The sequence below is a fragment of the Oncorhynchus clarkii genome, unplaced genomic scaffold (assembly GCF_045791955.1).
Source record: "Oncorhynchus clarkii lewisi isolate Uvic-CL-2024 unplaced genomic scaffold, UVic_Ocla_1.0 unplaced_contig_707_pilon_pilon, whole genome shotgun sequence".
In the NCBI taxonomy this organism is placed as follows: domain Eukaryota; kingdom Metazoa; phylum Chordata; class Actinopteri; order Salmoniformes; family Salmonidae; genus Oncorhynchus; species Oncorhynchus clarkii.
The window spans coordinates 45,925-69,767 of NW_027260892.1; the positions used below are offsets into that span (position 1 = coordinate 45,925).

Genomic DNA, 23,843 nt, shown 5'->3' on the forward strand with positions numbered 1-23,843 from the left:
TGCCATGTGAATGTGTGTGATGCCATGTGAATGTGTGTGATGCCATGTGAATGTGTGTGATGTCATGTGAATGTGTGTGATGCCATGTGAATGTGTGTGATGTCATGTGAATGTGTGTGATGTCATGTGAATGTGTGTGATGCCATGTGAATGTGTGTGATGCCATGTGAATGTGTGTGATGTCATGTAAATGTGTGTGATGCCATGTGAATGTGTGTGATGTCATGTGAATGTGTGTGATGTCATGTGAATGTGTGTGATGCCATGTGAATGTGTGTGATGCCATGTGAATATGTGTGATGCCATGTGAATGTGTGTGATGTCATGTGAATGTGTGTGATGCCATGTGAATGTGTGTGATGCCATGTGAATGTGTGTGATGCCATGTGAACGTCTGTGATGCCATGTGAATGTGTGTGATGTCATGTGAATGTGTGATGCCATGTGAACGTGTATCAGTTGGTAGAGGCCCAGGCTGACTACCACAGGAGGTCTCTGGCTGCTCTGGAAGGAGTCCTGCCGACCATACAGGCACAGAACGGTAAAGGAAACCTTAATGAATCAAAACTTGTTAACAATTTTCTTGATAAAATACAAAACATTAATGTTTTTCCCCTGCAAGAATAAATTCAGCTGAATGTTGATTCAAAATGCTTTCTCACTTCATGCAATGAATGTTCTGACTGCATCACCTTGGTCAGATATGTGTTACCTTTAACCAGTAGTCTCTTTCATTTCAAAGCCACTATTCACAAAGCACAGCCAACTGTTCATGTCATGTTAAGTAGGATACAGAGTCTGATAAAGGTTTGTTATAAAAAGAGAAAATCTCAAATGACTTTACTGGTGTCGGTTTGTTAAGTCTTGGCTCTTCATTTCCTTAGCAGTAAAACAAAGAGGTGCTAATGAGCAGTTTTTCTCTGACTTAATGAAATAGGAATTAGATTGAATCAGGTTAAATTAGATTTGAGTGAAAATGGCTCTATTGTCTTAAAAACATCTACAGTCACATCTGGGCCGGTATCCCCCTGTCTGTATAAAGCTGATTCATTATGAACTGAAAGGCTAAACTGATCCTAGATCAGCAGTCCTACTCTGAGCGCTTTTTGAATAGAGGCCCTGGTCTCACTCTGGAGCAGATCAATTAATGACATGTGCTAAGATGCAGTTGGTTATTAGTGAGCAATCGGTTAATCTGTTAGTCGTGCTCTAAAATGACAGGAATAACCTAGCAGTCAGAACAGAATCTTTGTTTCCTCACATACGGTTCATGATAATGAAACTGACCTACGCTGGCGGCCATGTTGTGCCCTGTGTACAGACTCATGGATGGAGAAGCCTGCGTACGGCACCGCTCTGGAAGAGCACCTGAAGAGGAGTAACCGTGAGATCGCCCTGCCCTTAGAGGCCTGTGTCATGATGCTGCTGGAGACTGGCATGAAGGAGGAGGTAACCATCACCATGACGATGATGAGGAAAAGAATGGACTAGCGCAGGGATCAACTAGATATTTTCTTGAGTGGATGGTCAGGGGGCCAGAATAGAATTACAAATCATTTGTAGACTGCAAATTGACTGCAAGAAGCCCAAACAGATATACAGTGCCTTGCGAAAGTATTCGGCCCCCTTGAACTTTGCGACCTTTTGCCACATTTCAGGCTTCAAACATAAAGATATAAAACTGTATTTTTTTGTGAAGAATCAACAACAAGTGGGACACAATCATGAAGTGGAACGACATTTATTGGATATTTCAAACTTTTTTAACAAATCAAAAACTGAAAAATTGGGCGTGCAAAATTATTCAGCCCCCTTAAGTTAATACTTTGTAGCGCCACCTTTTGCTGCGATTACAGCTGTAAGTCGCTTGGGGTATGTCTCTATCAGTTTTGCATTCCTCCTCGCAAAACAGCTCGAGCTCAGTGAGGTTGGATGGAGAGCATTTGTGAACAGCAGTTTTCAGTTCTTTCCACAGATTCTCGATTGGATTCAGGTCTGGACTTTGACTTGGCCATTCTAACACCTGGATATGTTTATTTTTGAACCATTCCATTGTAGATTTTGCTTTATGTTTTGGATCATTGTCTTGTTGGAAGACAAATCTCCGTCCCAGTCTCAGGTCTTTTGCAGACTCCATCAGGTTTTCTTCCAGAATAGTCCTGTATTTGGCTCCATCCATCTTCCCATCAATTTTAACCATCTTCCCTGTCCCTGCTGAAGAAAAGCAGGCCCAAACCATGATGCTGCCACCACCATGTTTGACAGTGGGGATAATGTGTTCAGGGTGATGAGCTGTGTTGCTTTTACGCCAAACATAACGTTTTGCATTGTTGCCAAAAAGTTCAATTATGGTTTCATCTGACCAGAGCACCTTCTTCCACATGTTTGGTGTGTATCCCAGGTGGCTTGTGGCAAACTTTAAACAACACTTTTTATGGATATCTTTAAGAAATGGCTTTCTTCTTGCCACTCTTCCATAAAGGCCAGATTTGTGCAATATACGACTGATTGTTGTCCTATGGACAGAGTCTCCCACCTCAGCTGTAGATCTCTGCAGTTCATCCAGAGTGATCATGGGCCTCTTGGCTGCATCTCTGATCAGTCTTCTCCTTGTATGAGCTGAAAGTTTAGAGGGACGGCCAGGTCTTGGTAGATTTGCAGTGATCTGATACTCCTTCCATTTCAATATTATCGCTTGCACAGTGCTCCTTGGGATGTTTAAAGCTTGGGAAATCTTTTTGTATCCAAATCCGGCTTTAAACTTCTTCACAACAGTATCTCGGACCTGCCCGGTGTGTTCCTTGTTCTTCATGATGCTCTCTGCGCTTTTAACGGACCTCTGAGACTATCACAGTGCAGGTGCATTTATACGGAGACTTGATTACACACAGGTGGATTGTATTATCATCATTAGTCATTTAGGTCAACATTGGATCATTCAGAGATCCTCACTGAACTTCTGGAGAGAGTTTGCTGCACTGAAAGTAAAGGGGCTGAATAATTTTGCACGCCCAATTTTTCAGTTTTTGATTTGTTAAAAAAGTTTGAAATATCCAATAAATGTCGTTCCACTTCATGATTGTGTCCCACTTGTTGTTGATTCTTCACAAAAAAATACAGTTTTATATCTTTATGTTTGAAGCCTGAAATGTGGCAAAAGGTCGCAAAGTTCAAGGGGGCCGAATACTTTCGCAAGGCACTGTAATATTGGACTAAAACATAATCATTTCAAACCTTGCTTACATTTGTATAGGATCAATGGTAGTATAACTCTACATTATGTGTGGGAATACTTTGGAACAGATTTCCAAAATGAAAAACACTTGGAGCTGATTTGCTGGTGTTTCTACAGTCTTTCAGGTCCAACAAAAAACTTGGGGGGACAATTCAAATCATTTGGACCGCGGGCCGCCAGTTGGGTAACCCAGGGCTAGTGTTTTTATAGTGCTTCTCACTAGGTCTCATTTCACTACTAGTTATTGAGGGTAAGTCACCCTATCCATATCTAATGTGTAGCAAACTACCCACTCCTTTATGATCAAGACCAGACAGACAGACAGAAGACTAGGCAATTGCCATTTCACACACATGCTGAGTAAGAGCCTACGGTCTGGTACTGATGACATCTGTGGTCTGGTTCTTTGGTTGGTTAACCAGCCTCGTGCCTTGGAGGGAAGTTTTCAACTGTTTCGTTTCTTTTTATACAGTCAGAACTGTTGTTGCAAATATCTTTCGCTCAACCTCAAAGACTCGTATCTCTAGATGTGATATGATGGTATCTATTTTCTCCCTCCTTCCTTGTCTCAGTCATACCCAAACCAGACGGCCTTCTCTAATTTTAGAACAGAAAGTAGACATCCATTTCCCCCTCAAAGAGCTTCTCAATTCAATGCAAGTTGGCATTTTTCCTCATTTATATTTGTATCTAACCGTGGTTAGTTTGTTGAACCAGTTCTAATTTTCTATGAAGAAAAAAACATTTGTAAACTTTAAGACTTTAAAACTGTATCTCTCTCTTCTCAGGGTCTGTTCCGAATTGCTGCTGGGGCCTCCAAACTAAAGAAGCTGAAGGCAGCGCTGGACTGTTCCACCTCCCAGTTAGAGGAGTTTTACTCCGACCCCCATGCTGTAGCTGGTATGACCGATTTCCCTTACATAACTCCTTAAAGTTGTTTTCGTTCCCCTTTACTCTCAATAGTCTAAGCAAGGGTTGAATTTGGGGGTGCAGAGTAGAAGACAATACAAACGGCAATCTTTGGATTTGAGACCGTATTCAGTCCAGTGGGTATGGTGTATATTTGAGTTGAAAATTATAATGTATCCTGCTATGCCCTCCGACGAGCCATCAAACAGGCAAAGTGCCAACATCGGGCTAAGATTGAATCGTACTACACCGGCTCCGACACTCGTCTTATGTGGCAGGGCTTGCAAACTATTACAGACTACAAAGGGAAGCACAGCCGCTAGCTGCCCAGTGACATGAGCCTACCAGACGAGCGAAATCACTTCTATTCTCGCTTCGAGGCCAGCATGAGAGCATCAGCTGTTCCGGACAACTGTGTGATCACGCTATCCGTAGCCGATGTGAGTAAGACCCTTAAACAGGTCAACATTCACAAGGCCGCGGGGCCAGATGGATTACCAGGATGTGTACTCCGGGCATGTGCTGACCAACTGGCAGGTGTCATTTTCAACATGTCCCTGATTGAGTCTGTAATACCAACATGTTTCAAGCAGACCACCATAGTCCACCATAGTGCCCAAGAACACAAAGGCAACCTGCCTAAATGACTACAGATCCGTAGCACTCAAGTCCGTAGCCATGAAGTGCTTTGAAAGGCTGGTAATGGCTCACATCAATACTATTATCCCAGAAATCCTAGACCCACTGCAATTTGCATACCGCCCAAACAGATCCACAGATGATGCAATCTCTATTGCACTCCACACTGCCCTTTCCCACCTGGACAAAAATAATACCTACGTGAGAATGCTATTCATTGACTACAGCTCAGGATTCAACACCATAGTACTCTCAAAGTTCATCACTAAGCTAAGGATCATGGGACTAAACACCTCCCTCTGCAACTGGATCCTGGACTTCCTCACGGGCCGCCCCCAGGTGGTGAGGGTAGGTAGCAACACATCTGCCACGCTGATCCTCAACACTGGAGTCCCTCAGGGGTGCGTGCTCAGTCCCCTCCTGTACTCCCTGTTTACCCACGACTGCGTGGCCAGGTACGACTCCAACACCATCATTAAGTTTGCAGACGACACAACAGTGGTAGGCCTGATCACCGACAACGACGAGACAGCCTATAGGAAGGAGGTTAGAGACCTGGCTGGGTGGTGCCAGAATAATAACCTATCCCTCAACGTAACCAAGACTAAGGAGATGATTGTGGACTACAGGAATAGGAGGACCGAGCACACCCCCATTCTCATCGACGGGGCTGTAGTGGAGCAGGTTGAAAGCTTCAAGTTCCTTGGTGTCCACTTCACCAACAAACTAGAGTTGTCCAAGCACACCAAGACAGTCGTAAAGAGGGTACGACCCAGTACATCACTGGGGCCAAGCTTCCTGCCATCCAGGATCTCTATACCAGGCAGTGTCAGAGGAAGGCCCTAAAAATTGTCAAAGACCCCAGCCCAGTCATAGACTGTTCTCTCTACTACAGCAAGGCAAGCGGTACCGTACTGCCAAGTCTAGGACAAAAAGCCTTATCAACAGCTTTTACCCCCAAGCCATAAGACTCCTGAACAGGTATTCAAATGGCTACCCGGACTATTTGCATTGTTTGTGTGTGTGTGTGTGTGTGTGTGTGTCCAAACCCCTCTTTACACTGCTGCTACTCTGTTTATCATATATGCATAGTCACTTTAACCATACCTACATGTACAGTGCCTTGCGAAAGTATTCGGCCCCCTTGAACTTTGCGACCTTTTGCCACATTTCAGGCTTCAAACATAAAGATATAAAACTGTATTTTTGTGTGAAGAATCAACAACAAGTGGGACACAATCATGAAGTGGAACGACATTTATTGGATATTTCAAACTTTTTCAACAAATCAAAAACTGAAAATATGGGCGTGCAAAATTATTCAGCTCCTTTACTTTCAGTGCAGCAAACTCTCTCCAGAAGTTCAGTGAGGATCTCTGAATGATCCAATGTTGACCTAAATGACTAATGATGATAAATACAATCCACCTGTGTGCAATCAAGTCTCCGTATAAATGCACCTGCACTGTGATAGTCTCAGAGGTCCGTTAAAAGCGCAGAGAGCATCATGAAGAACAAGGAACACACCAGGCAGGTCCGAGATACTGTTGTGAAGAAGTTTAAAGCCGGATTTGGATACAAAAAGATTTCCCAAGCTTTAAACATCCCAAGGAGCACTGTGCAAGCGATAATATTGAAATGGAAGGAGTATCAGACCACTGCAAATCTACCAAGACCTGGCCGTCCCTCTAAACTTTCAGCTCATACAAGGAGAAGACTGATCAGAGATGCAGCCAAGAGGCCCATGATCACTCTGGATGAACTGCAGAGATCTACAGCTGAGGTGGGAGACTCTGTCCATAGGACAACAATCAGTCGTATATTGCACAAATCTGGCCTTTATGGAAGAGTGGCAAGAAGAAAGCCATTTCTTAAAGATATCCATAAAAAGTGTCGTTTAAAGTTTGCCACAAGCCACCTGGGAGACACACCAAACATGTGGAAGAAGGTGCTCTGGTCAGATTAAACCAAAATTGAACTTTTTGGCAACAATGCAAAACGTTATGTTTGGCGTAAAAGCAACACAGCTGAACACACCATCCCCACTGTCAAACATGGTGGTGGCAGCATCATGGTTTGGGCCTGCTTTTCTTCAGCAGGGACAGGGAAGATGGTTCAAATTGATGGGAAGATGGATGGAGCCAAATACAGGACCATTCTGGAAGAAAACCTGATGGAGTCTGCAAAAGACCTGAGACTGGGACGGAGATTTGTCTTCCAACAAGACAATGATCCAAAACATAAAGCAAAATCTACAATGGAATGGTTCAAAAATAAACATATCCAGGTGTTAGAATGGCCAAGTCAAAGTCCAGACCTGAATCCAATTGAGAATCTGTGGAAAGAACTAAAAACTGCTGTTCACAAATGCTCTCCATCCAACCTCACTGAGCTCGAGCTGTTTTGCAAGGAGGAATGGGAAAAAATGTCAGTCTCTCGATGTGCAAAACTAATAGAGACATACCCCAAGCGACTTACAGCTGTAATCGCAGCAAAAGGTGGCGCTACAAAGTATTAACTTAAGGGGGCTGAATAATTTTGCACGCCCAATTTTTCAGTTTTTGATTTGTTAAAAAAGTTTTAAATATCCAATAAATGTCGTTCCACTTCATGATTGTGTCCCACTTGTTGTTGATTCTTCACAAAAAAATACAGTTTTATATCTTTATGTTTGAAGCCTGAAATGTGGCAAAAGGTCGCAAAGTTCAAGGGGGCCGAATACTTTCGCAAGGCACTGTACATGCTACCTCAATTAGCCCGACTAACCAGTGTCTGTATATAGCCTCACTACTGTTATTATTCACTGTCTTTTTACTGTTGTTTTTTATTTCTTTATCTATTGTTCAATTATTTCCTCTTGTTTACTTTAAAATTGTACTGTTGGTTAGGGCCTGTAAGTAAGCATTTCACTGTAAGGTGCATGTGCATGTGACAAATACACTTTGATTTGATTTTAGGAGGACAGTCCCACTACTTCCAAAAGCACAATTGAACCACATTCAGTTCATGTACTATAATGAACCATATTTGTGGTTGTGTTGTCTCTGTCCAGGAGCCCTGAAGTCCTACCTCAGAGAGCTGCCTGAACCCCATTCAGTTCATGTACTATAATGAACCATATTTGTTGTTGTGTTGTCTCTGTCCAGGAGCCCTGAAGTCCTACCTCAGAGAGCTGCCTGAACCCCATTCAGTTCATGTACTATAATGAACCATATTTGTGGTTGTGTTGTCTCTGTCCAGGAGCCCTGAAGTCCTACCTCAGAGAGCTGCCTGAACCCCATTCAGTTCATGTACTATAATGAACCATATTTGTGGTTGTGTTGTCTCTGTCCAGGAGCCCTGAAGTCCTACCTCAGAGAGCTGCCTGAACCCCATTCAGTTCATGTACTATAATGAACCATATTTGTGGTTGTGTTGTCTCTGTCCAGGAGCCCTGAAGTCCTACCTCAGAGAGCTGCCTGAACCCCATTCAGTTCATGTACTATAATGAACCATATTTGTGGTTGTGTTGTCTCTGTCTAGGAGCCCTGAAGTTCTACCTCAGAGAGCTGCCTGAACCCCATTCAGTTCATGTACTATAATGAACCATATTTGTGGTTGTGTTGTCTCTGTCTAGGAGCCCTGAAGTCCTACCTCAGAGAGCTGCCTGAACCCCATTCAGTTCATGTACTATAATGAACCATATTTGTGGTTGTGTTGTCTCTGTCCAGGAGCCCTGAAGTCCTACCTCAGAGAGCTGCCTGAACCCCATTCAGTTCATGTACTATAATGAACCATATTTGTGGTTGTGTTGTCTCTGTCGAGGAGCCCTGAAGTCCTACCTCAGAGAGCTGCCTGAACCCCATTCAGTTCATGTACTATAATGAACCATATTTGTGGTTGTGTTGTCTCTGTCCAGGAGCCCTGAAGTCCTACCTCAGAGAGCTGCCTGAACCCCATTCAGTTCATGTACTATAATGAACCATATTTGTGGTTGTGTTGTCTCTGTCCAGGAGCCCTGAAGTCCTACCTCAGAGAGCTGCCTGAACCCCATTCAGTTCATGTACTATAATGAACCATATTTGTGGTTGTGTTGTCTCTGTCCAGGAGCCCTGAAGTCCTACCTCAGAGAGCTGCCTGAACCCCATTCAGTTCATGTACTATAATGAACCATATTTGTGGTTGTGTTGTCTCTGTCCAGGAGCCCTGAAGTCCTACCTCAGAGAGCTGCCTGAACCCCATTCAGTTCATGTACTATAATGAACCATATTTGTGGTTGTGTTGTCTCTGTCCAGGAGCCCTGAAGTCCTACCTCAGAGAGCTGCCTGAACCCCATTCAGTTCATGTACTATAATGAACCATATTTGTGGTTGTGTTGTCTCTGTCCAGGAGCCCTGAAGTCCTACCTCAGAGAGCTGCCTGAACCCCATTCAGTTCATGTACTATAATGAACCATATTTGTGGTTGTGTTGTCTCTGTCCAGGAGCCCTGAAGTCCTACCTCAGAGAGCTGCCTGAACCCCATTCAGTTCATGTACTATAATGAACCATATTTGTGGTTGTGTTGTCTCTGTCTAGGAGCCCTGAAGTCCTACCTCAGAGAGCTGCCTGAACCCCATTCAGTTCATGTACTATAATGAACCATATTTGTGGTTGTGTTGTCTCTGTCCAGGAGCCCTGAAGTCCTACCTCAGAGAGCTGCCTGAACCCCATTCAGTTCATGTACTATAATGAACCATATTTGTGGTTGTGTTGTCTCTGTCCAGGAGCCCTGAAGTCCTACCTCAGAGAGCTGCCTGAACCCCATTCAGTTCATGTACTATAATGAACCATATTTGTGGTTGTGTTGTCTCTGTCCAGGAGCCCTGAAGTCCTACCTCAGAGAGCTGCCTGAACCCCATTCAGTTCATGTACTATAATGAACCATATTTGTGGTTGTGTTGTCTCTGTCCAGGAGCCCTGAAGTCCTACCTCAGAGAGCTGCCTGAACCCCATTCAGTTCATGTACTATAATGAACCATATTTGTGGTTGTGTTGTCTCTGTCCAGGAGCCCTGAAGTCCTACCTCAGAGAGCTGCCTGAACCCCATTCAGTTCATGTACTATAATGAACCATATTTGTGGTTGTGTTGTCTCTGTCCAGGAGCCCTGAAGTCCTACCTCAGAGAGCTGCCTGAACCCCATTCAGTTCATGTACTATAATGAACCATATTTGTGGTTGTGTTGTCTCTGTCCAGGAGCCCTGAAGTCCTACCTCAGAGAGCTGCCTGAACCCCATTCAGTTCATGTACTATAATGAACCATATTTGTGGTTGTGTTGTCTCTGTCCAGGAGCCCTGAAGTCCTGCCTCAGAGAGCTGCCTGAACCCCATTCAGTTCATGTACTATAATGAACCATATTTGTGGTTGTGTTGTCTCTGTCCAGGAGCCCTGAAGTCCTACCTCAGAGAGCTGCCTGAACCCCATTCAGTTCATGTACTATAATGAACCATATTTGTGGTTGTGTTGTCTCTGTCCAGGAGCCCTGAAGTCCTACCTCAGAGAGCTGCCTGAACCCCATTCAGTTCATGTACTATAATGAACCATATTTGTGGTTGTGTTGTCTCTGTCCAGGAGCCCTGAAGTCCTACCTCAGAGAGCTGCCTGAACCCCATTCAGTTCATGTACTATAATGAACCATATTTGTGGTTGTGTTGTCTCTGTCCAGGAGCCCTGAAGTCCTACCTCAGAGAGCTGCCTGAACCCCATTCAGTTCATGTACTATAATGAACCATATTTGTGGTTGTGTTGTCTCTGTCCAGGAGCCCTGAAGTCCTACCTCAGAGAGCTGCCTGAACCCCATTCAGTTCATGTACTATAATGAACCATATTTGTGGTTGTGTTGTCTCTGTCCAGGAGCCCTGAAGTCCTACCTCAGAGAGCTGCCTGAACCCCATTCAGTTCATGTACTATAATGAACCATATTTGTGGTTGTGTTGTCTCTGTCCAGGAGCCCTGAAGTCCTACCTCAGAGAGCTGCCTGAACCCCATTCAGTTCATGTACTATAATGAACCATATTTGTGGTTGTGTTGTCTCTGTCCAGGAGCCCTGAAGTCCTACCTCAGAGAGCTGCCTGAACCCCATTCAGTTCATGTACTATAATGAACCATATTTGTGGTTGTGTTGTCTCTGTCCAGGAGCCCTGAAGTCCTACCTCAGAGAGCTGCCTGAACCCCATTCAGTTCATGTACTATAATGAACCATATTTGTGGTTGTGTTGTCTCTGTCCAGGAGCCCTGAAGTCCTACCTCAGAGAGCTGCCTGAACCCCATTCAGTTCATGTACTATAATGAACCATATTTGTGGTTGTGTTGTCTCTGTCCAGGAGCCCTGAAGTCCTACCTCAGAGAGCTGCCTGAACCCCATTCAGTTCATGTACTATAATGAACCATATTTGTGGTTGTGTTGTCTCTGTCCAGGAGCCCTGAAGTCCTACCTCAGAGAGCTGCCTGAACCCCATTCAGTTCATGTACTATAATGAACCATATTTGTGGTTGTGTTGTCTCTGTCCAGGAGCCCTGAAGTTCTACCTCAGAGAGCTGCCTGAACCCCATTCAGTTCATGTACTATAATGAACCATATTTGTGGTTGTGTTGTCTCTGTCCAGGAGCCCTGAAGTCCTACCTCAGAGAGCTGCCTGAACCCCATTCAGTTCATGTACTATAATGAACCATATTTGTGGTTGTGTTGTCTCTGTCCAGGAGCCCTGAAGTCCTACCTCAGAGAGCTGCCTGAACCCCATTCAGTTCATGTACTATAATGAACCATATTTGTGGTTGTGTTGTCTCTGTCCAGGAGCCCTGAAGTCCTACCTCAGAGAGCTGCCTGAACCCCATTCAGTTCATGTACTATAATGAACCATATTTGTGGTTGTGTTGTCTCTGTCCAGGAGCCCTGAAGTCCTACCTCAGAGAGCTGCCTGAACCCCATTCAGTTCATGTACTATAATGAACCATATTTGTGGTTGTGTTGTCTCTGTCCAGGAGCCCTGAAGTCCTACCTCAGAGAGCTGCCTGAACCCCATTCAGTTCATGTACTATAATGAACCATATTTGTGGTTGTGTTGTCTCTGTCCAGGAGCCCTGAAGTCCTACCTCAGAGAGCTGCCTGAACCCCATTCAGTTCATGTACTATAATGAACCATATTTGTGGTTGTGTTGTCTCTGTCCAGGAGCCCTGAAGTCCTACCTCAGAGAGCTGCCTGAACCCCATTCAGTTCATGTACTATAATGAACCATATTTGTGGTTGTGTTGTCTCTGTCCAGGAGCCCTGAAGTCCTACCTCAGAGAGCTGCCTGAACCCCATTCAGTTCATGTACTATAATGAACCATATTTGTGGTTGTGTTGTCTCTGTCCAGGAGCCCTGAAGTCCTACCTCAGAGAGCTGCCTGAACCCCTTTTGACCTTCTCACTGTATGATGAGTGGACACAAGCCTCCAAGTAAGAATACTACATATCCACCTGTACGCAATGATTCACTGTCCACAAATACACTGGAGAATATACTCATCACACTCTGCAGTGAAACACTTTTCAAGACCATTCACTAGGCACAAAACAGAAGAAAACAAACCGAAACGCGGATTTGGCAAATAATAAATCATTTTTAGCGTTTTCCGTTGCAAAGCGTTTTGCTATGGTGTGCCCTAATGAATACGACCCAAACCCAACAAGTGTTTATTATAGAGACTGGGAAACATTGTACCATCTTATTTGGGTATGTAACGTTGTGTTGTACAGTGTGTCTGACCCAGACAGGAGGCTTCAGGCTTTGTGGGTGGCATGTGACGGTTTGCCAAAGAACCACAAGGCCAACTTCAGGTGAGTGTCAATGTTGGAAACATAATCGTCCACCATTGGAATTATATGCTCCCAAAAGTGATTTATTTATGAGATGCACACAAGGTCAATGGTTCAATACCCCATTGGGATTTTGTTTGCAGGTATCTGGTAAAGTTCCTAGCCAAGCTGGCCCAGGACAGTGAGGTGAATAAGATGACTCCCAGTAACATCGCCATAGTGCTGGGACCCAACCTGCTCTGGTCCAAGACTGAGGGGTGAGCAATACACATCCATCCCATGCATCAAAAAGGAAGGACCAAGGCACTCTTCATATCATTCATAACACTTCCTTTATTTGTATGGCATGTTCAATGGAAACAAAGATAACACATTTCAAATCTTTGTTTCCAAGTGTCTTGGTCCTCCTTTCTTTTTGAGGACCCATTTACCCCTTTTACCAAAGAGTACCTTCTGTCTACAAAAAACAACCATTGTGTACCTTAGCTGTGCTTCCCTGTCTTCTTGTTTCTACAAATCCATCCCTTCATTTGACATAAACAATTAGCATTGGTAGTGTTGTACAGTAGTTAATTTAGCTTGATGTTTCATTGATCTTGATGTCTGTCTCTCCCCCTCTGTCCTCAGGACTCTGGCAGAGATGGCTGCTGCTACCTCGGTCCATGTGGTGGCCATCATAGAACCCATCATCCAGCACGCTGACTGGTTCTTCCCAGATGGTAAGAGACCTCTACTTGAACCTGGGAGGGATTGTGTTACAGAAAGTCTTTATCTAAGTGACTATGTTACTCCTAAGTTACTCCTCACTCGACATAGAACAGGAAATGCCCGTTGTCTTGTTTGCTGACCTCTGTGTTTCACTTCTCACCAGACGTGGACTTTAACGTGTCGGGCATGTTCGTGGCCATGACCCCTGAACCTGACCCAGGCCCTTTCGAGAGGCGACGCCCCGGAAGCCTGGTGGACGGTGACACTCCCCGCAAAGACAGGTACCTGTCCTACCCCCGTAGCAGCCCCCGTCCCAGCCCAGGTTTCAGCATCCATGCCCGGACACTGACCAGGCAGGAGTCCAGGGGGGCAGCGGCCGTCTCAGCCCTCTATGTAGTGGCTGACGAGTCCATCACAGTCAAGGAAACGCCCGCTGGGGAGCAGGAACAGCCAATGCCACTGCCTTCTTAATAAAATCCAAGCTATACCCTAGGAGACAGTTTGTGAATCCAGAATCCCAGTTTGTGAAAGTCCATTCCAATGTGTTTGTGTGTGTTTTAACACTACAGTATTACCGATATGTAAGATGATTGTAGAAACAAACCAATAAAATGTGTCTTTAAACCGAGGCCAGCGGTGAACGTGATGAATAAGCACACTTTAATTCACCTAAGAATTGTTCTTAAATTTAACACATTGTTTCAGGAGATATAAGGATTAACCCTCACTTGTCTTGAATTGAATCACACTTTTATCAAGCCGTGTCACCATTCTGAAATAGGAAACAATGTTTAACACTTTGAACCCCTTATATGCCACCTCTATTAAAGCCTAGGTTTTAGGTTACTGGTTGTGTGTTTTGTCACTCTATTCTGTTGTCAAGCTGTAAGAAATGGAAGGAGCTCAAAGTTCACTAGTTCAAAGCTCACTTGAACTAGAATCATGTGATCTCTGCTTCGGTAAAGGCCTTTGGTTAATACCTCATTCTTCTCTCTCTCTCTCTCTCTCTCTCTCTGGAGTGGTCTCTCTTTTAACTGTCTTTCTGTCAGTCCCTGTCTCTTTGTCTGTCTCTGTCATTCTGTTTCTCTCTGTATCTGTCTCTGTGTCTGTCTCTCCTCTCTGTCTCTCTCTGTCTCTCCTCTCTGTCTCTGTGTGTGTCTCTCTCCTCTTTCTCTCTGTCTCTGTCTCTCACCTCTCTGATGTTGTCATCGGTGTGTCTTCACCCCTCACTCTCTCCCCTCTCCCCTCTGTATAGCCCCGCTCCTAACAAACTGGGCGACCCCACCCCCACCCCACGTAGAACTGCCACTCTAAATAGAAAACAGCACCATCATGCTTCTTCGCCCGCCTTCCAGCCCCCTCTACCACCGCCAGAGGCTGGAGGAGTCACCCAGACCCAGCCTGTGGCTGAGCCCCAGACCCAGGAGCAAACTCTGTGTGGGAGTACGGAGGCTGGCCAGCCTGGCCTGGCTGGGGGTGGTGGGGGTGGGGGTCAGGGTGTGGCACCAGAGGTCCAGGTGGCCACAGGGCAGCAGCCTCTGCCTCTTACCCAGCACAGCGCTGAGGAGAATAGGTAAGGAGGAAGCAGAAACTGAGTCCCTTCCCTCCCGTCACCAATCAGCCAAACAGAAACCAGAAGGTTACGCGCCGCCCTGCTGTCGATCCTGATTGATCAACCTACAGCTACTCACTCTGTCATTGACCTTTGTGTTTGCTTGTCCCAAGTATGCTGTAAATCAAACCGATGTCCCAAAGCCAATGATTTAGCTGTTTGTTGAAAGGCCTCTCCTAGTGATCCAGGAAGCAGCTTTGTGATTGGTGCTTGTCTATTGTCCTATCCCTTCCCAGACAGGGTGCTGGTCCTGCTCCCTCAAGTGTCTGCCTTCCTACCAGTCTTTCTAAATATTTGTCTGTCCGGACCGTTCATGTGGCTGTCTGTTGGTCAGCCCTCCCCCCAAGCATGCATACCTGTCTGCTTTGGCATTTCATGTAGTTGTCTAATGTTTGCTTTGTGATTGTCCCAAACTCTTGACTCACAGCCCTAGGGTTTACCATGCTGGTATCATCCCAAGCAGGCTTGGTACTCCTGCTCTGGTTATCCTCAATGCATGTGCAACTGTAATTACCTTCCTTGAATGAACTTCCTGTGTTTCCTGTAGTGTTTTTGCATCTGTTTTGTGCCAGTTGGAAACACACTGTGATTTGAGAGACGTAATTGTCTTTAATCTTTCCATGTTATGATTTGACTCATGTAACTGGCTAATTGTCACTGTAATTGTTCTTTATACATGATTGCCAAGGAAGTGACTAACCCTGACCTGTGATGCAGTTTTTGCATGTCATCACTTTGCATTGAGACCTGGCTTGTAGACTGACAGGTGACAGTGGGTTTGTCCTCTATCTCTACAGCCCTGGCCATGACCCCACCACCACCCCCGCTCCCCTGAGGAACGGGGGCTCCCAGCTCACCGTGGGGACGCCCCACTCCCAGGCGGGATGCAGGGGTCCTAGCCCCCACATTGGACGCAGAGGTGAAAGAACACACTCTGACCACCCAACCACACCTCTCTACACCCTCTGGTAGTTTACACTTAAGAGACTGACACAACGTACTACAAATAGTATATCCCATTTAGCAGACACTTTCATCCACAACGACTTACCGAGTCATGCATGCATACATGGGTGGTGCCGGGAATCGAACCAACTTTCCTGGCGTTGCAAGCACCAAGTGAGCTACAGAGGACCACAATAGCATCAATCAAATCAGACAGAAAGCTCAGACCTTTTTAACTCACGTACTTATCAGTGCTTTGATCAGTGTGATTTCATAGTTTAAAGCCATGGTTTTATTTGGTCTTCCCCAGGTACTAAGAAGCAAGCCCCTGCCCCACCCAAACAGGCCAACCCCTTTGTAGCTAATGTCTCTACCCTTGGCCACAGTCCCGCGCCTAATAACCCCTACCCCCTCATCGCTCCACGACGCCACTCTGGTAAAGAAACCCCCATCCACGCCCCCAGCCACCCGCCCCCACAGCCCCCTCAGTCTCAGGGGGAGTCAGACCCCTCTCCGCCCCACACCCCCACACCCCCTAGCACCCCTCCTCACGATGGTCCAACCGCCACCCCCTCCCCCCCTCTATCCTCCTTCCACTCTGGCTCCCTCCCTCGCCCCACCAGGCCGGCTCCGAAGCCACGCTCCCGACCTACAGTTCCCCCGCCCCGTCAGCCGCCCACCAATGACGACAGCAACGGGCCCAGCGGCTCTGCCTCCAAGGTCATCACCGGTAAAGTTACAGTCCATCCTTTCCCAATCCAAACTACTCATGACTATAACGGATATTAAACTGTCATGACACAAACCTACTTGGGTACGCTAGTTGGCCAGTATACCATACAACAGAGGACTCCATCCAGCTCTCAATATGTGCTGTGTGAGTCATAGGATATGGGCTGTGACTCTATTACTTATCAGAGATATGATACATCGTGTGGTAAAGAAGGAAACATACTCTGGTGAGAAAGGACGTCTCTAGAAGGTATGACACACAGTCTAAAATGCAGCCAGAGAAAGGAAGGATGGAGGGATGACTAAAAAAAGGATAGAGTTTCAGTCTATTATTCACCAATCAGCTCCTTCATTAGCTTCACATAATACTCAGAGCTGGAAACTAATCTCAACAGAGGAGTGTGTGGGTGTGTGTGGGTGGGGGTGGCAGTTTTCCTGGTAGGAACTCTCAAGGTTTCAAGCAGAGCAGGAGGCTCCCTGGCTGACTCAGACACGGTATTGCAGTAGCACATACTGATGTATTGTTGGCCCTATTTCCACACACACACACACACACACACAAACACAAACACACACACAAAACTAATGGAAATTTCCTTGTTTGCCAAACGTTCCATTATATGCTCAGAATCTAAATCAGAAAAAAACTTTGTTGAACAGCAATGTAGCCAGGAATTTGTCTCGGTGTACGATACTGTCTCTGGCATTCTTTCTTTAGTCGAAGGACATTTTGAGAATCTTTTTTTTCCAAGCTCTGGCTAAGTCTGTTTCAGACATAGTTACACATAAAAAGCACTACATAAAAAGTGTATGAACAAATGTATTAGATATTAAACAGTGACACAAAGCAAACACAACAGGAAGTCTTCCCACTGTATTAACACAGTTAACTGTCCAACTGCCAATGAAATCATATGCTGCTGACAATGCTAGCTAATCGAGCATTGTGTGATTTCATCAGGACTCTCACAGAGAGAGAAATGTAACCATGAAAGGTGTTTGTTCACTTGGATTCTGGTCTCACTGCCTTTAGTATTGCCTCACGCACACCATACACTGTAATTGTGGTGATTTAATTTAAAATGCATGATGGGTAAATATTGGAATATTGCAGATGTGTGAGCTGCCGCCCTGCCTGTGAGCTGAGATTGAGAGGCAGGTAATGGTAAGGATATGATTGGCTGACGCTCTGAGTTGCAGCCCCTTGCTCTCCGTGTGTGTGCGTACGTGCTCGTGTGTTTGTCTGCATGTGTGTGCATGTCTGCCTGTGTGTTGTGTGTGTGTGGTTGAGCCCAATGCATTAACCCTGCCTGCCAATAGTAAATAACATGCGTGTGATTCCCACCCCGTTGTGCCATGGCTGTGGTTGAAGGCTACTTACAGCTACCCTTGTTAACTAACCACTCTTAACACCCCTGGGATAGTCCAAGAGATGGTCCAGTCTGATACTGACGGTGCAGTCGGTACTCTACTTCCTATTTCTTATCTAAGTCAAATACACTGCTCAAAAAAATAAAGGGAACACTAAAATAACACATCCTAGATCTGAATGAATGAAATATTCTTATTAAATACTTTTTTATTTACATAGTTGAATGTGCTGACAACAAAATCACACAAAAATTAGCAATGGAAATCAAATGTATCAACCCATGGAGGTCTGGATTTGGAGTCACACTCAAAATTAAAGTGGAAAACCACACTACAGGCTGATCCAACTTTGATGTAATGTCCTTAAAACAAGTCAAAATGAGGCTCAGTAGTGTGTGTGGCCTCCACGTGCTTGTATGACCTCCCTACAACGCCTGGGCATGCTCCTGATGAGGTGGCGGATGGTCTCCTGAGGGATCTCCTCCCAGACCTGGACTAAAGCATCCGCCAACTCCTGGACAGTCTGTGGTGCAACGTGGCGTTGGTGGATGGAGCGAGACATGATGTCCCAGATGTGCTCAATTGGATTCAGGTCTGGGGAACGGGCGGGCCAGTCCATAGCATTAATGCCTTCCTCTTGCAGGAACTGCTGACACACTCCAGCCACATGAGGTCTAGCATTGTCTTGCATTAGGAGGAACCCAGGGCCAACCGCACCAGCATATGGTCTCACAAGGGGTCTGAGGATCTCATCTCGGTACCTAATGGTAGTCAGGCTACCTCTGGTGAGCACATGGAGGGCTGTGCGGCCCCCCAAAAAATGACACCCCACACCATGACTGACACCAATCTTGGTGTTCTCTGGCAAATGCCAAACGTCCTGCACGGTGTTGGGCTGTAAGCACAACCCCCACCTGTGGACATCGGGCCCTCATACCACCCTCATGGAGTCTGTTTCTGACCGTTTGAGCAGACACATGCACATTTGTGGCCTGCTGGAGGTCATTTTGCAGGGCTCTGGCAGTGCTCCTCCTGCTCCTCCTTGCACAAAGGCAGAGGTAGCGGTCCTGCGGCTGGGTTGTTGCCCTCCTACGGCCTCCTCCACGTCTCCTGATGTACTGGCCTGTCTCCTGGTAGCGCCTCCATGCTCTGGACACTACGCTGACAGACACAGCAAACCTTCTTGCCACAGCTCGCATTGATGTGCCATCCTGGATGAGCTGCACTACCTGAGCCACTTGTGTGGGTTGTAGACTCTGTCTCATGCTACCACTAGAGTGAAAGCACCTCTAGCATTCAAAAGTGACCAAAACATCAGCCAGGAAGCATAGGAACTGAGAAGTGGTCTGTGGTCACCACCTGCAGAACCACTCCTTTATTGGGGGTGTCTCGCTAATTGCCTATAATTTCCACCTGTTGTCTATTCCATTTGCACAACAGCATGTGAAATGTATTGTCAATCAGTGTTGCTTCCTAAGTGGACAGTTTGATTTCACAGAAGTGTGATTGACTTGGAGTTACATTGTGTTGTTTAATTGTTCCCGTTATTTTTTTGAGCAGTGTAATAGAAGGCCTGGACATTAACTTTAGAATGAATCTGCATAAAAGCAAAGAGTTGTGGGATATTTGAAAATTCATGTCCAGACCATCTAAATGACTGGATTTGGCTTCATTTCTTTGAAGCACTCCAGAACCCAGGTGATGCACTTCTAGCATTTCAGAGTAACATATCAACAATACTCTCCAAGTCACTCTGTTATTGAAATCACATTTCCCACATGGGAAAATGTACGAACTGTGACTAGAACGTGGCATTCAACTTCCCCGTCATAGTCAAATCTATTTCATTTTTTATTATATATATATATATTTATTTTACAATATGACAAATCCTTGGTGTCTTTTCTCCAGTATGCAGAGTTTGTGTGCTTTCCTTAGGTTTGAGGTGTGGATATGGTCTGTTCGGTGACTGATGTGTGTGCCTCTGTCTGTTCTGTAGGGCTTCTTGCTGCAGACTGATAGTGGTGTACTACAGGGTTAAGGTCAATTGCATCAATTCGGGAAGTGATCTGAAATCGAAAAATCATAATTGAAAACGATAAATACCACTTCTCAGTTCTTAAACTGGGATTTAAATGTATCTCCTGAAGTGGCTAATAAATACCACTTCTCAATTCTTAAACTGGAATTTAAATTTATCTCCTGAAGTGGCTAATAAATACCACTTCTCAATTCTTAAACTGGAATTTAAATGTATCCCCTGAATTTCTTGAATTAAAATGGAATTAATCCTAACCCTAGTAGGCTGTGTTTTGCCTGATTGATCACTTACCTGTCAATCTAAATGTCTTCTGTAGATGCCAGCCTGAACTTGAAGGGGATTGGCCGAGCCCTTATCCCTGAAATTATGGTGGACATACAAGGGGAGAGCTCTGCTGGTCATGAGCCCTCCCCCTATCCAACCCCACCCTTGGACCCTGAGATCCAATCAGAGAGCACCAGTCTGTGAAAGCGGGAGGGATCACTCCAACTGACATCACCAAAAAACATTCTGCCTCTGCCCAATTGGTCAATATGCTAGCCATTCATCCAATCGCCGTAGTCGCCGTAGTTACTCCATAATCCAAACTCAACACTGTTGGCACCCACCACCCAACACCCTCAACACCAACACCCTTCCATCCATAAACCATCAACAGTATTGGAACTGGACCACAGGATCACCCCATGTTCATTGAACCTTCGTTCTGCTAAACATGATAGGAAGTTGGCCTGCAGCTAGAGATGCCACTGTAGCTTTCTATTAAATCAACCAAGCCTGTACTGGGACTGGACAATATATATATATATATATATATATATAACCACTGAACTCCAATGCTGGTGAAGCTGTAATGTTATGACCCAGTACCTGGAAGCATCTGATGCAAATCTGAATATACTGTTTCATCTTTGGATCCATTGTAGAATGTTGACATTGAATTGGGGCTGGGTGGGAGGCTAAGCTTGTAAACCTAAAAGCTCAGAACTGGTATGATGTAACTTTCCTCCCTGTGGTACATGGTATGGTGGTTGTAGGAAGATTCTTTGAATGGAAATTGCTCATTTGTATGTCCTCAATGCATTACCTAAGATTGTCTACAAAACTGCAATTTTGCCCCATTTGAGAACTTTCTTTAATGGTTTTTAATGGGCCAAGTAATACAAATGTAATGCAGAAAGTGCTATTGATGAGCAAATATACATGGTGAGCCCAAAGAATCCTATAAATTGCCATACTTGATTTGATGAGAGCTCTCAAGGACCAAAGATGCCAGTTGATGAATAAGTACATTTGGTGAGTGTGCTGCTTTGTGTTTGTAATATAATGTTTTAATAGTTGCCAAGGACCAAATAAGTATCAATGAGGAGTGCAATTTAATTAACTGCATTCGTTTCATACTGTCTTCTCCACTCCCAATATTCACCCTGTTTCATTTGTTGTTGTTTTTAACCTTTCTTACCGCAATATACTATAGCACTGTGTTTTATTCAACAGAGCTGAATTCAAACAAAACAGTCACCCCTGCCAAAAATGTGTATACCAATCACAGATTTCCCCTTTAAAAGAAAAGTTATATAAGAAAAGTGATTGGATATTCCCTGCCACAGATTTCCCCTTTAAAAGAAAAGTTATATAAGAAAAGTGATTGGATATTCCCTGCCACAGATTTCCCCTTTAAAAGAAAAGTTATATAAGAAAAGTGATTGGATATTCCCTGCCACAGATTTCCCCTTTAAAAGAAAAGTTATATAAGAAAAGTGATTGGATATTCCCTGCCACAGATTTCCCCTTTAAAAGAAAAGTTATATAAGAAAAGTGATTGGATATTCCCTGCCACAGATTTCCCCTTTAAAAGAAAAGTTATATAAGAAAAGTGATTGGATATTCCCTGCCACAGATTTCCCCTTTAAAAGAAAAGTTATATAAGAAAAGTGATTGGATATTCCCTGCCACAGATTTCCCCTTTAAAAGAAAAGTTATATAAGAAAAGTGATTGGATATTCCCTGCCACAGATTTCCCCTTTAAAAGAAAAGTTATATAAGAAAAGTGATTGGATATTCCCTGCCACAGATTTCCCCTTTAAAAGAAAAGTTATATAAGAAAAGTGATTGGATATTCCCTGCCACAGATTTCCCCTTTAAAAGAAAAGTTATATAAGAAAAGTGATTGGATATTCCCTGCCACAGATTTCCCCTTTAAAAGAAAAGTTATATAAGAAAAGTGATTGGATATTCCCTGCCACAGATTTCCCCTTTAAAAGAAAAGTTATATAAGAAAAGTGATTGGATATTCCCTGCCACAGATTTCCCCTTTAAAAGAAAAGTTATATAAGAAAAGTGATTGGATATTCCCTGCCACAGATTTCCCCTTTAAAAGAAAAGTTATATAAGAAAAGTGATTGGATATTCCCTGCCACAGATTTCCCCTTTAAAAGAAAAGTTATATAAGAAAAGTGATTGGATATTCCCTGCCACAGATTTCCCCTTTAAAAGAAAAGTTATATAAGAAAAGTGATTGGATATTCCCTGCCACAGATTTCCCCTTTAAAAGAAAAGTTATATAAGAAAAGTGATTGGATATTCCCTGCCACAGATTTCCCCTTTAAAAGAAAAGTTATATAAGAAAAGAGATTGGATATTCCCTGCCACAGATTTGTATTTTTAGAACTGATTTGTTTTGATATCCGTTTTGATTTAATTTAGCTCAGGAAATGGACAAGCAACAGAACAACATCCCAGGTTTTATTTTATTTTATGATTACTATTCAAATTTAGGATGTTATGTTGACAATCTTTAGTGGGTAACCTGGCTTCTCACTCTGCTTGTGATTATTGCCTTTTTTTTCACTACATTCCATGTTTTGAATGTGATTTGCATTGCTTGTTTTCTGCCCGTGTCTTTTCAACCTGAAAATGAACAAAGATTTTCGATAATGAGTGAATGGATTCTCCACTGTTTGTTCATATTAAAGGAAAATTGTTTTGGGTATTATTACTCTAAATAAACAAAACATGAATTAAAACAGTAATATTCCATGTTTATTCATGTCAGCTGAATACCGAATTTATACTGTATATTCTAATCTAATGGAATGTCTACTCTTAGTAAGAACTATAATAAATGTAGCATATTGAGAGGCATCATGCCCATTTAAACACTGCCAATCAAAACTATACATTGCTGCCATATAGTAAAGATACAAATTGGCTGAAAGGAACTGGCATAAATAGAATAATATACCAGTTTCATCTGAGGACAAATGTTGACAGCTGTGCCATACAGGGTGCAACATGGATAGAGGTTTTCGATGTACCAATTCCACGGAATAGGGTTTATGAACTGGTACAAAAAACTACACTTGATTCAACACTTAGTTTTTCAATTTAAATTATTATATAAAATTCTTGCCACCAACAGAATACCATATATATGGGGCATACAACAATCTCAACTCTGTAGATTTTGTTGCGAAAAGACAGAATCGATAGATCATTTATTCTGGTATTGCCCCTATGTAGCTTGTTTCTGGTCACAGGTTCAGGAACGGTTAAAAATCACAACATGCACTTAAAATGAACCTTACAAATAGCAGTGTTGGGTAATTTGGAAAGCCTTAGTCAGTCAATAAATAATATAATACTCGTAGGAAAGGTTTTCATCGTTAGCTCACAATCTGTGGAGACTATACGATTAGAAAAAAAATCACAGCATAAAATATATGGCACATGGAAACCAAATGAGGGTGGTCTATGGTGATAGTTGGGATGGGCTGAGAGTGGCTGAGGGGTGGGATGGGCTGAGAGTGGCTGAGTGGTGGGATGGGCTGAGA

General features: G+C 44.0%; 1 protein-coding gene across 1 annotated transcript in view; it reads left to right on the top strand.

Moving 5' to 3' along the window:
- Positions 1-22,394, top strand: part of LOC139402140 (rho GTPase-activating protein 17-like) — a 60,477-nt gene extending 38,083 nt beyond the window's left edge. Inside the window, exons 9-20 of the mRNA XM_071146221.1 lie at positions 460-541; positions 1,322-1,449; positions 4,024-4,135; positions 12,160-12,241; positions 12,542-12,622; positions 12,745-12,858; positions 13,229-13,320; positions 13,473-13,590; positions 14,565-14,882; positions 15,719-15,840; positions 16,177-16,596; positions 20,327-22,394. Of these exons, the coding sequence (XP_071002322.1) occupies positions 460-541; positions 1,322-1,449; positions 4,024-4,135; positions 12,160-12,241; positions 12,542-12,622; positions 12,745-12,858; positions 13,229-13,320; positions 13,473-13,590; positions 14,565-14,882; positions 15,719-15,840; positions 16,177-16,596; positions 20,327-20,478 (1,821 nt within the window). The 3' untranslated portion in view covers positions 20,479-22,394. The remainder of the gene's footprint in view (positions 1-459; positions 542-1,321; positions 1,450-4,023; positions 4,136-12,159; positions 12,242-12,541; positions 12,623-12,744; positions 12,859-13,228; positions 13,321-13,472; positions 13,591-14,564; positions 14,883-15,718; positions 15,841-16,176; positions 16,597-20,326) is intronic.
- Positions 22,395-23,843: the final 1,449 nt, after the last annotated feature.